This window comes from Vombatus ursinus, unplaced genomic scaffold (genome assembly GCF_900497805.2).
Source record: "Vombatus ursinus unplaced genomic scaffold, bare-nosed wombat genome assembly UNPS02014798.1, whole genome shotgun sequence".
Classification (NCBI taxonomy): Eukaryota; Metazoa; Chordata; class Mammalia; order Diprotodontia; family Vombatidae; genus Vombatus; species Vombatus ursinus.
In genome coordinates, this window is record NW_020954576.1 from 36,611,208 (window position 1) to 36,624,328 (window position 13,121).

At 36.2% G+C, this 13,121-nt stretch overlaps 1 protein-coding gene across 1 annotated transcript in view; it reads left to right on the forward strand.

Moving 5' to 3' along the window:
* Positions 1-13,121, forward strand: part of USH2A (usherin) — a 944,914-nt gene that overhangs the window by 905,934 nt on the left and 25,859 nt on the right. The window contains exons 64-66 of the mRNA XM_027871555.1: positions 3,593-3,802; positions 7,059-7,297; positions 12,085-12,293. Coding sequence (XP_027727356.1) covers positions 3,593-3,802; positions 7,059-7,297; positions 12,085-12,293 — 658 coding nt within the window. The remainder of the gene's footprint in view (positions 1-3,592; positions 3,803-7,058; positions 7,298-12,084; positions 12,294-13,121) is intronic.

The following is a 13,121-nucleotide window of genomic DNA, read 5'->3' on the forward strand; positions in this document are numbered from 1 at the left end:
ATTTTTCAACTGGGTATTTTAATGTCATAAAAACATAGTCTTTATGAACACTTTGTTGAAATCCACAGCCTCTCATTAATCTCATTCTAGCTTTCTCTACACTCTAACTGCTATCCATTTTCACTGAAGCTCATGTAAATGCCCTGGTCCTATTTTGCATATGCATGTTGATTTCTATGAGTGTTGTTTTGATCTCAAATTGAATGATTATTTTTTTTTAAGAAAAGAAAATAGCAATGTATCATGAAGGTCTTCCATCAAAGACAAAAGGACATTTGCTCCTGCGCATGCCCTGTTATTATATATCCTAATGGACAAAAATGTTCTTTTCCTGTCTAGTCTTTTTTTTTGCTAGAGGTTCTATCAATCTATGAAGAGATATGTGTATAGAAAATACCTATTGTCAGCCAGTCTTAAGAAATGTGTTTATATGTTTACGTGATGTAAGCATACATACTAGGCAGTATGATATATGGTATGGGTCTCCGTACTTTTCTGATCATGCACTTCTATCAGTGAAGAATTTTTGAGCCTACATACATTTATTTATGTGTTTATTTATAAATTATGTATAATGCTACTGTGCTAATAATTATGCATGTCATAACATTTATACAATAGAAATTTAAAAGGATAAGATAAAGGTGATCCTAGGGTCAGTACAAAACCACTGGAGTTTACTGAGTGACATGGTCATATCTGTGCTTTAGGAAAATCATTTCTTAAATTGGTAGCTGTGTGAAGAATAAATTAGAGGAGGGAAAGATGAGACAGTAAGACCAATTAGGTTCTTATTTCAATAATCCAGGAGAAAGGAGATGATGATCTGAGCTGGGGTGATAGTTACATGAGTAGCAATAAAATGCAAGAGATTCTGTGAAGGTAGAAATGACAAGATTTAGCAAATGACTGGATATGGGATGAGAGAGAGTGACATGCTGAAAATGATTTTGAGGCAGAGAACAGGGGTTACTAGGACAGTAGTGTCATGGACAGTAACAGGAAAGTTCAGATGGGAGAGTGGGTTTGGGGAAAAGGCAACGTAAGAACGTCTGTAATATGAATGGCAAAAACAGTCTCTGTGTGACTCACTCTTTTCTACCCAAAATGAAAGAGGAGTGGAGAATGAGGCAACTGCTCTTGGTAAAGGATGATCTGCAGCACAGCATTGTTTATGCTGGGGGTGGTAGGGTGGGTTGGAGATGTCTTCAAACGCAGCTTCACAGCAGCTATAGTGAGTAGTGAGGTAGCAGTTAGGTTATAATTTCCTAGGGAGCTAACAATGGGACCATACTTGAAGAGGCTGGAAACCGAAAAAGAAAGAATGGAGAGTGTTGGCAGATAAAAGGTAGGTGTGATTGTTTTGGAGATAAGTCCTACCCTCCAAGTGATTGATCTGCATTCCCCGGGAGGCATGACTTGGCTACCGCTTTGGAGATCACTGGTTTGAGGTGTCACTAGTGCAGAGTCCTGGGTTAGGAAGACCTGCTTTCAAATACTTTATCTAATGCTTAATTATTGCAGAGCCCAAAGCAAGTTACTTAACTATTGTGTGCCTCAACCCCTGGGACTTACCTACTAGGCAACAGACAAATCAAGATTGCTTTGCCGATGATAAGCTCTCATTCTCAGATTTCCCCACCTTGACAAAATCACACAACTTTCTTCCATATATTTGTATGGATATATGTGAATATGTATATATACAAATATGTACATATGCAGTTATATAAATTAATACCATTATAACAAGGCTCATTATTATTTGATTATATAATTATTATTTTGTTAGGCAATTATTGTTAATATTGATTATATAATAATTATTATATTATTTGGATTGTTCAAAGTATGTCTTCATACATACAGAAAAAATGAGAAACTACTTGATGTCTGAGGACTTTGGCACCAACATTTTATGCATCTATACCCTCTGGGACATATTGTACTTAGTAACACAGAAGGGATTTGTCCTTCCGACACCAATATTATAATGAAGTTGTACAGTATTTATAATTACATATAAATTTTTAAGAACTAAAGGAAAAATTATGGCTCCATAATGAAATTTAGGCCTTGAGACTGACAAAATGCTATATGTGACTTTATTGATGCCACTACTTCCATAAATGAGTTGTTGCAGTCGTGTATGACTCATCGTAACCTCATTTGGAGTTTTCTTGGCAAAGATACTGGAATGGCTTGCCATTTTTTTCTGAGGAAACTGAGGTAAATAGGGTTAAATGATTTGCCCAGGGTCATATAGCTAATAAGTATCTGAGGCTAGATTTGAACTCAGGAAGGTGAGTCTTCCTGATCTCAGGCCAGGCGCTCTATCCACTGTGCCACAGCTGTCCTTAATTTAAAACCTTAGAGGCTATTATATGAATATCAAATATTATCATTATACTTGAATGTGCTGCTGGTGAATCTTTCTATCAGCAAGAAGGTTTTAGATAAATACATTTGAGCACCAGTCTGAAAACCACTGAATTGGAGACTAAGCTTAACAGAAATTTCACTTCATTAAAGAATATTGTCCACAGTGAATAGAAATATGCATTCTCAGATCAAATGAAATAACATATAGTGTTTTACAAACCTCAAAGCACTCCACAAATGCCAGCTATCCTAAATAGTGCTCTGGGAGGGAACAAAACTAATTTCAAACACTATGATATTAAAAATGAATTTTAAAGAAGCTTTTGGTTCTTACTGCAAAAAATTGTCACTGACGACTTCTCTCCTATTTTTAATGCTTGATGTCCCTTGAACCTGCATGTTATAAAATTGAAAATGTTCCCTGGGTTTCTCCTTAAAAGCTTGGAGCAAACTTTAAAAGAAAAAAAAAAACAGTGGAGAAGACATTGAATGAGAAAAAAATTTACTGAAGTTAGAATTGTTCAACATGAAAGCTTACTAAGGGATCCTTATACTAAAAATCGCTCGGACAGTCTTCTCGTATTGCCATTTAGATCTATCATCCTGATTGATCACTATGTAGTTGGCTATTATTGAGCCTAATTTAACCCTATACACTCACACATCCATCTATTCTGTCTATTATACCTGACATTCTACAAATTACTTACTCATGCAAATGATGACCTAAGGCAACCTTTTAGGATATTCGTGTTTAATTATACAAATGATTTTTGATAAATAAGATTATGCATCCTTCCATATGCTTATTCCCTTCTTGATGAAAGGAAAATTTAATTTTCATGCAGATTTGGTGGGGACCATGTTTAATAACTGCTGAGTTTTATGTAGTCTGCAGATCCATCCAGTTGAGGGAAGCTGACAAAATCACTTGGCATGGCTCTCGGAGACAGGCAATTTTTAATCAAGCTTAATTCAAGATGCTGAATTTTGAATCAAGGATCCATTGTGTTAGTATGCCCTCTGCATAAAAAGAATAAGGGTCACTCACAGTATGAGTATACCACCTGTCTTTGAACCTATAACTTGTCTATTATACTACTGAATTATAACATCATGCAGTAATCCCAAAGTTTATGCTGTTTTCACTTCATTTCAACTCAAGGGTGATTTGCTTATGACTCGATGACTTGCCTGTTTTTCTTTGGAGGTCTGGTCCGGAAATTCAGCAGGAAAGACACCTAGTAGCTGGACACAGCGTAAAACAGGCCCAGCTCCACCAGAAGGCCTCCAAGCTCCAAAATTTCATGCTGTCTTCTCCACTCAAGCTGTGGTCAATATTAGCACCCCCCTGAAGCCCAATGGTATTGTGAGTCTTTACAGGCTATTCTCTAACCACACCAGAGGGACAGAGATGGTGGTGAGTATCTGAATCCTCTAATAGAAGACGCAGTATAGAGAAAGCCCACACAAAGTTACCCTGGCCAACATATCTTTCACAATATCATTGTTAATACATTATAACTGGATCCCATTACTTGCAATATTTATAACTCTTTTGTTACAAAACTCACTGCTCACTGCAGCATTGTTTCACCTAATGTCTTGTTTTTTTCTAGATAAGTGGGGTGTATGTCTTGTGTTACTGTTTTCCCTGTACATTAGTGCTATAGCATATCTTCTACATAGGCCTTTTGTTTCCCTTCCTTTCTTTCTTCCCTCTTTTCCTCTTTCTTTCTTTATTTCTTCCTTCCTCCCTCCCTCCCTTTCTTCCCCTTCTCCCTCTTTTTCTTTTTCTTTCTTTCTCTCTTCCTTCCTTCCTTCCTTCCTTCCCTCCCTCCCTCCTTTCTTTCTTTCTTTCCTTCTTTCTTTCTTTCTTTCTTTCTTTCTTTCTTTCTTTCTTTCTTTCTTTCTTTCTTTCTTTCTTTCTTTCTTTCTTTCTTTCTTTCTTTCTTTCTTTCCTCATGTTTTCAATTGCCCTCTGCTTATTTAAGCAAAACTGATTACTTAACTAAGTTTTTGTCTAAAAAGACAAGAGTAACTCCCCAAGTCAAATTAATTGTTTGGAAGGGTTAGAAAACTTGAAAGTCATTAATGTGAGGTAATCCGAAGATACTAAGTATGAAAGTGCCCCTAAATGTGCTCAGAAGCCTGATAAAGTAAGTCAAATAGGAGAAAACTCTACATCTTGCTGGCAAAGTTATGAAAAATATGGAGTTCTGCTTCTCAAAGTCTAGCATTTTATCCCCATTCTACAAACTACATTCAAACAGGTGAAGCGATTTGGGACTTTAAATTTGGAAGAGCCATCATTACCATCTAGTCCAATCCACTCCTTTTACAAGTGAGAAAAGTGAGGCTTAGAAAAAAAAAGTTTTGGTAACTTGCCTTAGGTCACATGGGCAAACACAATGTTTGAGGCAGGATTTGAACCGACATCTTCCTGTCTCCAACTCCAGCCCTCTACTCACTATGAGACACTGTCTCTCAGGATTTAGAGTTAGAAGTAACCTCGGAGTCTACCTTACCCACATTTTACAAAGGAGGAAACTGAGTCTCAGAGGAGCTGAGTGACTTACCCAAAGTCAAACAGGTAGCAAGTTGAAGAATGGAGATTTGACTTCAAAGCTCGTGATTCTGAATCCCTTGTTCTCTCAAGAACACCGTAAGATTTTCTAACTTACTAAATGGCAGGGCCAGGATTCACACACAGGGCTCCTAGAACTCTGGTCAGAGCTCTTTCCACTATAACATTCACAACCAAAGAAGTACTTAGGGGGATATTGACCTCTCTAAATGTTTACATCAACAAAAGAAAGCAGATCAATGAATTGGACATGCAACTAAAAAAAACTAGAAAAACAAATATTTAAAAATTCTCAATTAAACAATAAAAATAGAAATCCTAAAAAATTAAAAGAGAAATTAATAAAACTGAAAGTAGAAAAGTAAAAATAATAAAAAAAAGCTATGAGCTGATTTTATGAAAAAATAGGTAAACCATTGGCTAGTTTGATTTTTAAAAAGATAGAAAATCAAAAATTACCACTGTCAGAAAATTGAAAGGGTGAATAAAGAAACAATGAAGATGAAATTAAAGCAATGATTAGGAGTTATTTTGTGCAACTTTATTCCATTACAACATTCTGCTTTAGATAATTAAGTCTTGACTGTTCAGAGGAATGATCATTCAATTTATGGTTGACCCAAGCCATTTGTTTTACATCTACCTTATACCATGTACCCAATATTTCTTCATCTCCCTGTTCATTTAATAGCAACTCCCACCAGGAACAGAGAAAGGAAGAGAAACATTAACCAATCTATTTTGCCACATGGCCAAAGCTCTAATAAAAATATGAGTTTGGGGCATGAGGAGAAGTGACTTGAAACTGTAAACAAAAAGATGACTTGGTCATCCAAGAACCAACACCCAGATACAAGCCAGCTAGGTAATAGGCCCAAATCATGACTACAGTACCCACAGAAGATGAGCTTCCTTATGGATGCCAGTGACAGATTGTACGGCAGTAGAGCTGCTCAAAGAAAATATTCCTTGCAACTGATAAATATGTCCCACAACCCCATTTCCTTGAGTCACCTTATCAGCTACCTATTCTAGGCAATCTAAAGACAGGCCAAAGACAGGTTGTATTGAACAACCAAAATAAATAGAGGGCTAAAACAAACTCCTCAGAAGTCCCATCGGAGCCAAAGTAGATTAGGTGAATTTTGAAGTCCCTAGCAATTTGTGATTTTACAACAGTCTTGCTTTTATACCAAATTTATTCCTATGCATGTGGATACAACTTAATACCTCTTGAGAAAGAAATGACCCAGCATCCCTTAGAATTTCACTTCTGTGATTAAAAACTCTCACTTTGGAAATAATAGAATAAAAGAGTAGGCAGGGACTGGAGAAATCATCTAGTCTAAATCCATGTGCTTTATAGATGAAGTTCCTGATTTGGGACTTGAATTCCTCAAAATCACATAATAATAAACTCTTGTATTTATGTAGTGCTTTACCTAATGTTCTTACTCTCTTTCTCAAGCCTGATACAGTAGCAAGAGTACTTGATCTAGTTCAAACATTGTTTCAAATACCTGCTATTGGTGTGTGACCTAACACAGATGATTTCTCTTGGCCTCCGTTTTCTTTGTAAAATAAGGAGATTTGACTAAATGATAGGTAAGATTTCTTCTACTTCTAAATCCTATGATTACAAGCAGAAAATAGTGGTATTTTGATCTAACATAATAATAACAATAACAGTAACAATAATAATAGCTAGCATTTTTATAGAGCTTTCAGGTTTGCAAAATGCTTTAAAAATATTAATTCATTTTATCCTCATAACAAAACTAGGAGGTTGATGCTATCATTACCCACATTTTGCAGATGAGAAAACGCAGGCAGACAAAGGTTGTGACTTGACCAGAGTCACACTGCTAGTATCTGAGACAAGATTTGAATACAAATCTTGATTCTGTGTCCTGGGCTCTATCCACACTACACACCACCTAGCTTTTAGGTCTTTCTCTAAATAGTCTTTAAGTTCCTTGAAAATAAGGACTGAATCTTATCTAAATTTTGCATCTTCTACCATTTTGTATCCTTGCGTACATAATAAACATGTGTTGATATGTGTTTTTTTTCTCATGACTTCTTACAGTTGTCTGAAGGTATGGCCACCCAGCAGACAATCCATGACCTGGAGCCTTTCACTACTTATTCCATTGGGGTGGAAGCCTGTACCTGCTTCAATTGTTGCAGCAAGGGACCAGTGGCTCAACTGACTACTCACCCTGCTCCACCTTCTCAGCAGCCCCCTCCCCAGATCCAGACTTTGACTTCCAGGACTGCCTACTTCCAGTGGAATCCTCCATCATCTCCCAATGGCATTGTTGAAAGGTAGATAGAAATCAACTTAGCAATGATAATTATTGAGGATCGACTATGCTCCAGGCATGAGGCTAGATTCTGGTAATAAAAATACAGAAGAGAAACACTTTCTATCTTCAAGGAGCTTACATTTTACTAAGGAAAATAACATGAGCATATTAGCCATATGCAAAATATATGCAAAATAGATATGAAATGCTTTACTTTTGGGCCAGAAGCAAAATAACAAGACAAAAGACATGTGCCTAACTACATTCACACACAGTTACCTCAAAGAAACCTTTATTCATAGATTGGATTGATACAAACATAGAAAAATGGAATGTGGTTGACCAAAGCCACTGATACAGTTGAACAAAATTATTTCCTATAGAATTTCTAAAATATAAGCATTCTAACATTCAACAAAATCATCTCTAAATAAGAAAGATAGTAACATTTTAATTTAACACAATAACTAAGATGAATTTCAATGTCTTCAAAATACTTTATTTCAAATACATGAACACAGATGTCCCTAATTTTATTTTGCATAAACTACTGAGACATCCTGATGAAGCTAAGTAAAGTAGCATTGGTAATTAATGTCTATGAAAAGTTCTGATTTATACGCACAGAGAACATAATGTCACTTATCTCTGATGTCATTTCTCCAGCAATCAAAGCTGGAAATTAAAGAACTTTTGAAAGTTAAATCAGATATATCCTGATCCAAATCTGACAAGTAGAAGAAAACCAGATCTTTGACAAAATTGCTTAGTTCAGTCAGAGCAGTCTAAAATCAACCTGTATCTTTCTTTGTATCCACCATTGGCCCATTGCCATTGTGTTATCATGAAGTAAATGAAAACCCTCTGACTTATTGCACTTACTAAAGAAAAAAACAAATCTGAAGTCAGCCTCTGAACAAATGGGCATCAAAATTACTGTAACTTCACAACATTAAAATTAGGTAAATAAATGGCAGGGATTTTCAATCCATTTTCTACATAGGAAAATAGTTCCCCAATATCAAATTTTCATTGATGATGCCATAAATCAGCATTGAAGGCCAAAAGTATAACAAATATTTAAACTCCAAAGTTAGTGTTCACCTATAATGTCCACAATTTAAAAAAAAAAAATTACAAGGCAATTTCAAGATGGAGAGAATGTGAACAAGGGGAATCATAAAGGTTTCAGATTAAAAAAAAAAGCAAGGCTTTGGATTTTTAGCTTGCAGAGAAGGAGACTCAAGGGAGACCCGATAGCTGTCATCAAGTTTTTGAAGAGCTGTCAAAAGGAATTCAAAGATCTGTTTGGTCTTAGAGGGCAGAACTAAGAGCAAGGAGTAGAAATTTCAAAGATGTAAATTTAGCCATGATATCATGAGAAAAGTCCTTAACAATTAACTAGATTTATGTAGAAAAATAATTGTTTACCTGTGGACTTGGTGGGTTCCCCACATTGGAAACCTTCAAGCAGAGACTGGTTAAATACTTGTCAAGGTCACTGCTTCATGAGTTCATAAGATCATAAGACCTCGACTTAGAAGAAACCTTAGAAATCACCTGACCCAGTTCCCTTATTTTATAGTTCATTAAGCCATATTCCCTTCCATGAACAAACCACAGGCTTGAACAACAAACCCTTTTGAAGAAAAAAAAAGAGAAGGAAACAATACTCTCTCCTACATATAAACTGATAGGGAAGTAAAGATTGTCTCTGTAGAGAAGATGGCTTCTTGGGGGCAGCTAGGTGGCGCAGTGGATAGAGCACCGGCCCTGGATTCAGGAAGACCTGAGTTCAAATCCAGCCTCAGAGACATAACACTTACTAGCTGTGTGACCCTGGGCAAGTCACTTAACCCCCATTGCCCAACCCCCCAAAAAAAAAGAACAAGGAGAACATGACTTCTTTCCCAGGTTAACTACTTTAGAAGTGGAATCTCCCTACTGGATCCTTCACCAGTGATAATGTTTCTTTCTCTTACAATCAAAGTCACAATTGTCTCCCAGTAGATTCAATATTAAAGAGGTTTTCACCACACAAAAGGTCAAAAGCCTACAATGATGATCATTATAGTCTTGAATTTTCAAATAGATCTTTGATCTTATTGATATGGTAGCCTCCTCCAGCAATGAATATTACAACCATATGACTGTTCAACCTGTACAACTTTTGTGCTTGTCCTCTGATAAGTTCATCCCAGGGTGTCCCCTCAACATGCCAGGGGTCTTTTGCACATTCTCATGATATCAAGAGGCTGTCAGTTGAGTACCCAGCCCTTCCATTGGTTACCCATTGCTCTAGTCACATAACCTGCTCATCTTCACTGAGCATACATTTATTTGATGACATCTTTCACTCCAGCTCTTCTTCCTAGTGTGGAAACATGGTCACAACCTTCATCTTTTTCTCCATTTCCCTCTGAGTGACACTCCATTCTAGTTCTTCACATATTGTACTGTTCTATGGCTCTTATATGTGTATGATTCTCATAAAAATTTCATTATATATGTAAAAGTAGAATTATAGAACAGTCACTTTTGATATTCTCTCAGTCACCATTTTTCAGTATAAGTGAGGACTTTTTCCCACAGACTAATATCTTCTCCTTCTTCAGAATGCCCTCAAAATCATGCCACCTCCAGCATGAATCTCCTCAATGTACAATTGATCCAATTCAACTGCATTTATCATCTCTGTTCTCTTTAATGCCATTTCTATTACCTGTTCTCAATCACATTTGGATTTGTGATTTTAGAATCCAAGTGTAGTGATTCCACTTTTTTGGTAGTGAAGATAGTTTCTTACAAAAACATTTGCAGATCTTTTCCATCTTTCTTTGGTTTGTTGTTGAGGCAAGACCTAAATATGGATAAGATTTGCACAGAATAAAAACGCAATAAACTGTTATGATCTGCATCACTGGCAAGAAAATAGAGATTAATCAGATCATAAATCCATTGAAGTATTGAGGGATAAATTTAGTTTACATTTTCATAGAGCCTGAACATTTGTGAAGTCCATATATTTATGATCTCATATGATTATTATAATAATAATTATTATTATTATTGGTCATAGACATGTAGAAGTATGTTGAACTCAAATATAAATAAGCATAATTTCCTACATGTACTTTTTTAAAATTAAGTTTTATTGATATATTTTGTTTTTATATCAATTATATTTCCCATTTGTATTCCCTGCTTTTTCACTCTTCCAGAGACTTATCCTTTATTATAAAGAAAAAAAGAGAAATAAAAACATTCTCAAAATTTAACCAACATATTAAAAAGTCTGATTTATATTCAGTATTCCACTTCCATAGACCCTCCCACTTCTACAAAGGAGCAGACAGAGCTGTCTCATCATATCTCTTCTTTGGGTCCAAGCTAGGTTATTATAATTTCACATTTTTCAGTTTCATTTAATTTGTTGTAGTTGTTCTTTCCCTTTACATTGTTGTAATCATTGTGTATATCATTTTCCTAGTTCTATTTGCTTCACTTTGTATCAGTTCATATAAATCTGATTTATAAAACGTATTATTTATTAAAATGACTGACTACATTATAACTAAATGATATGTTTAAAAATTATTCTCTATGTATCATTCCTTTAAAGAAGACATTCAGATACAGTTCTTTACCTTTCTCAGTGATTCTGAAATATTATCAATTTAGTCCAATGCTTTAGATCATTCATAAATCTTGATTAACATGTTTCTTTCTAATCTACCACACTTCTCTGAAAGTCACTTCTCAGGCCACCTCCATAGCCTCTGTTCCTTTAAGATTTTAGGTCAACATGTTATCAAACACTTTTCAGATGATTCTTCTCAAAAAGCAGTGCACTTGAAAATATCCTGTATTGTCTGATTGGTATGAGATAATTCATTTGCTTTTCAGTCTTCCTTATTCTCCTCTTGGTGCCCCCCACAAATAACAAAACAAAAAATGATTTAGAAATGAACACATCCATGAAACCAGGGAGTACACTGTGATCATCCTTTTCTAATCAAAAGGGAAACATTTACTACTTTGAAAATATTTTTTGAATATTTTGGATTTTCTATTCAACCCTCTCCTGGTGAAAACAAAACAGAAAGGTGAAGGGGTGTGAAGAGAATAAGAACAGAGACAGAAGGAAGGAAAGGGGAAAAGAGGGGAGGAGGTAAGTCATTGTCCATACCACTTTGAACAAACCCAACCTTACCAAATCTTGGAAACAAAGCAGGGTCATGCCTGGTTCATATTTGGATAGAATTCTGCCTGGGAATCCCAGAGCTATAGTCTTTTCTTGGAGGCATCATGGCAAGAATAGGACACTGAACTTGGAGCAAGGAAGAACTAAATTCAAATGACTAATTGGCATTTACCACTACTGGAGGTTTTTGGAAGATAATGTTTTCCCTTGAAAACAATTGAAGTTCAATTCCAGCTTTCTTTGCTTAGGATAAATAGGTTTTATAGGTAAGTTCCTCAGAAATGATTTCTCAAAGAGCTTGTGCTTTAATCAAAAGAATTTTTTTAATTAATTAATTTATTTTTAGTTTTCAACATTCACTTCCGTAAGATTTTAAGTTCCAAATTTTCTCCCCATCCCTGCCCTCCCCCCACCCCAAGATGGAGTGCAATTTGCTATAGGTTCTATGTATACATTCATATTACACCTATTTTCATGTTAGTCATGTCATAAAGAAGAATCAGAATGAAATGTTTTTAAATTTTAAAAAATGTGTTTTAGGGGATTTCAAGTTAGGTTCATCACAAGAGGTTTCTCAATGTCATCTTCATTCTTCATTCTAGTTACGAGCTGGAACTCTATATTCCATGTCCCCTGCCTACAGAAATACCCTGTACTCCTGGGCCAACAGAAATCAAGTACACTGGACAAAGTCAGAGTGCCAGCATTGGGGATCTACAGCCCTATACCAGCTATAAGCTGAGGGTAGTGGCATACAACTTGGTGGGCAGCACTGCTTCAGAATGGATCAGCTTCACCACTGAAAAAGAAGGTGAGTAGGAAGTGAATGAATGAATAGCATTTATTAAGCACTTGTTATGTGTCAAGCAGTGTGCTAAGTGCTGGGAATACCAATACAAAAGGCTAGATAGCTTCTACTCTCAAAAATCTCACAGTCTAATTAGGGATGACAACATATAAAAGAAAGGATGGGAAAGCCCAGAAGTCCTAAGGGTTGATAGAAGGGCAGCTAGCAGGGCCCAGAGGGTCTTAGGTTATGTAAGTAGGTCAGATGGCAGTGCCAGGGGTCTTTAAGTCTTACAGGCAAAGAAGATGGGAGAACCTTAGCAAGCAGTGGCTGAGCAGATGGCAAGGGATGTTGAGCCACCATCTCACCAAACAGAATAGCATTGGTGACTCCTGCCTCATTCAAGCCATGTGAGGAGTCAAGTAGCCTTGATAGGTTCTGCGTTGGCCCCAGCTAGGGGAGGAGGAGAGGTAGAAAGCAAAGGGGAAGAGTCTACCTGCTACTTACTGGTCAGCCTTTCTGATCCAGCCATACCCCACTGGCAACCCCATATCAACATTTTCCTAACCTTGCCATCTACTTAATTTAATATTCAGTATTTCCAATTAATTTTCAAATCTGTGATGGCTGGAGATATCATAGATATGTTACAACTAAAGGAAAATATTAGCTCTTGTCTGTAAAATTATGCAGATTTATAAAATTAGCAGATTTATAAAATGGAATTCTATTTATACTTTTCTTGGAAGCTGGGTGGCATAGTGCCAGATCTGGAGTCAGGAAGGCCTGAGTTCCGATCCAGCCTCAGACACTTCCTAGTTTTGTGACCTTGGGCAAGTCAATTGTCTTTTG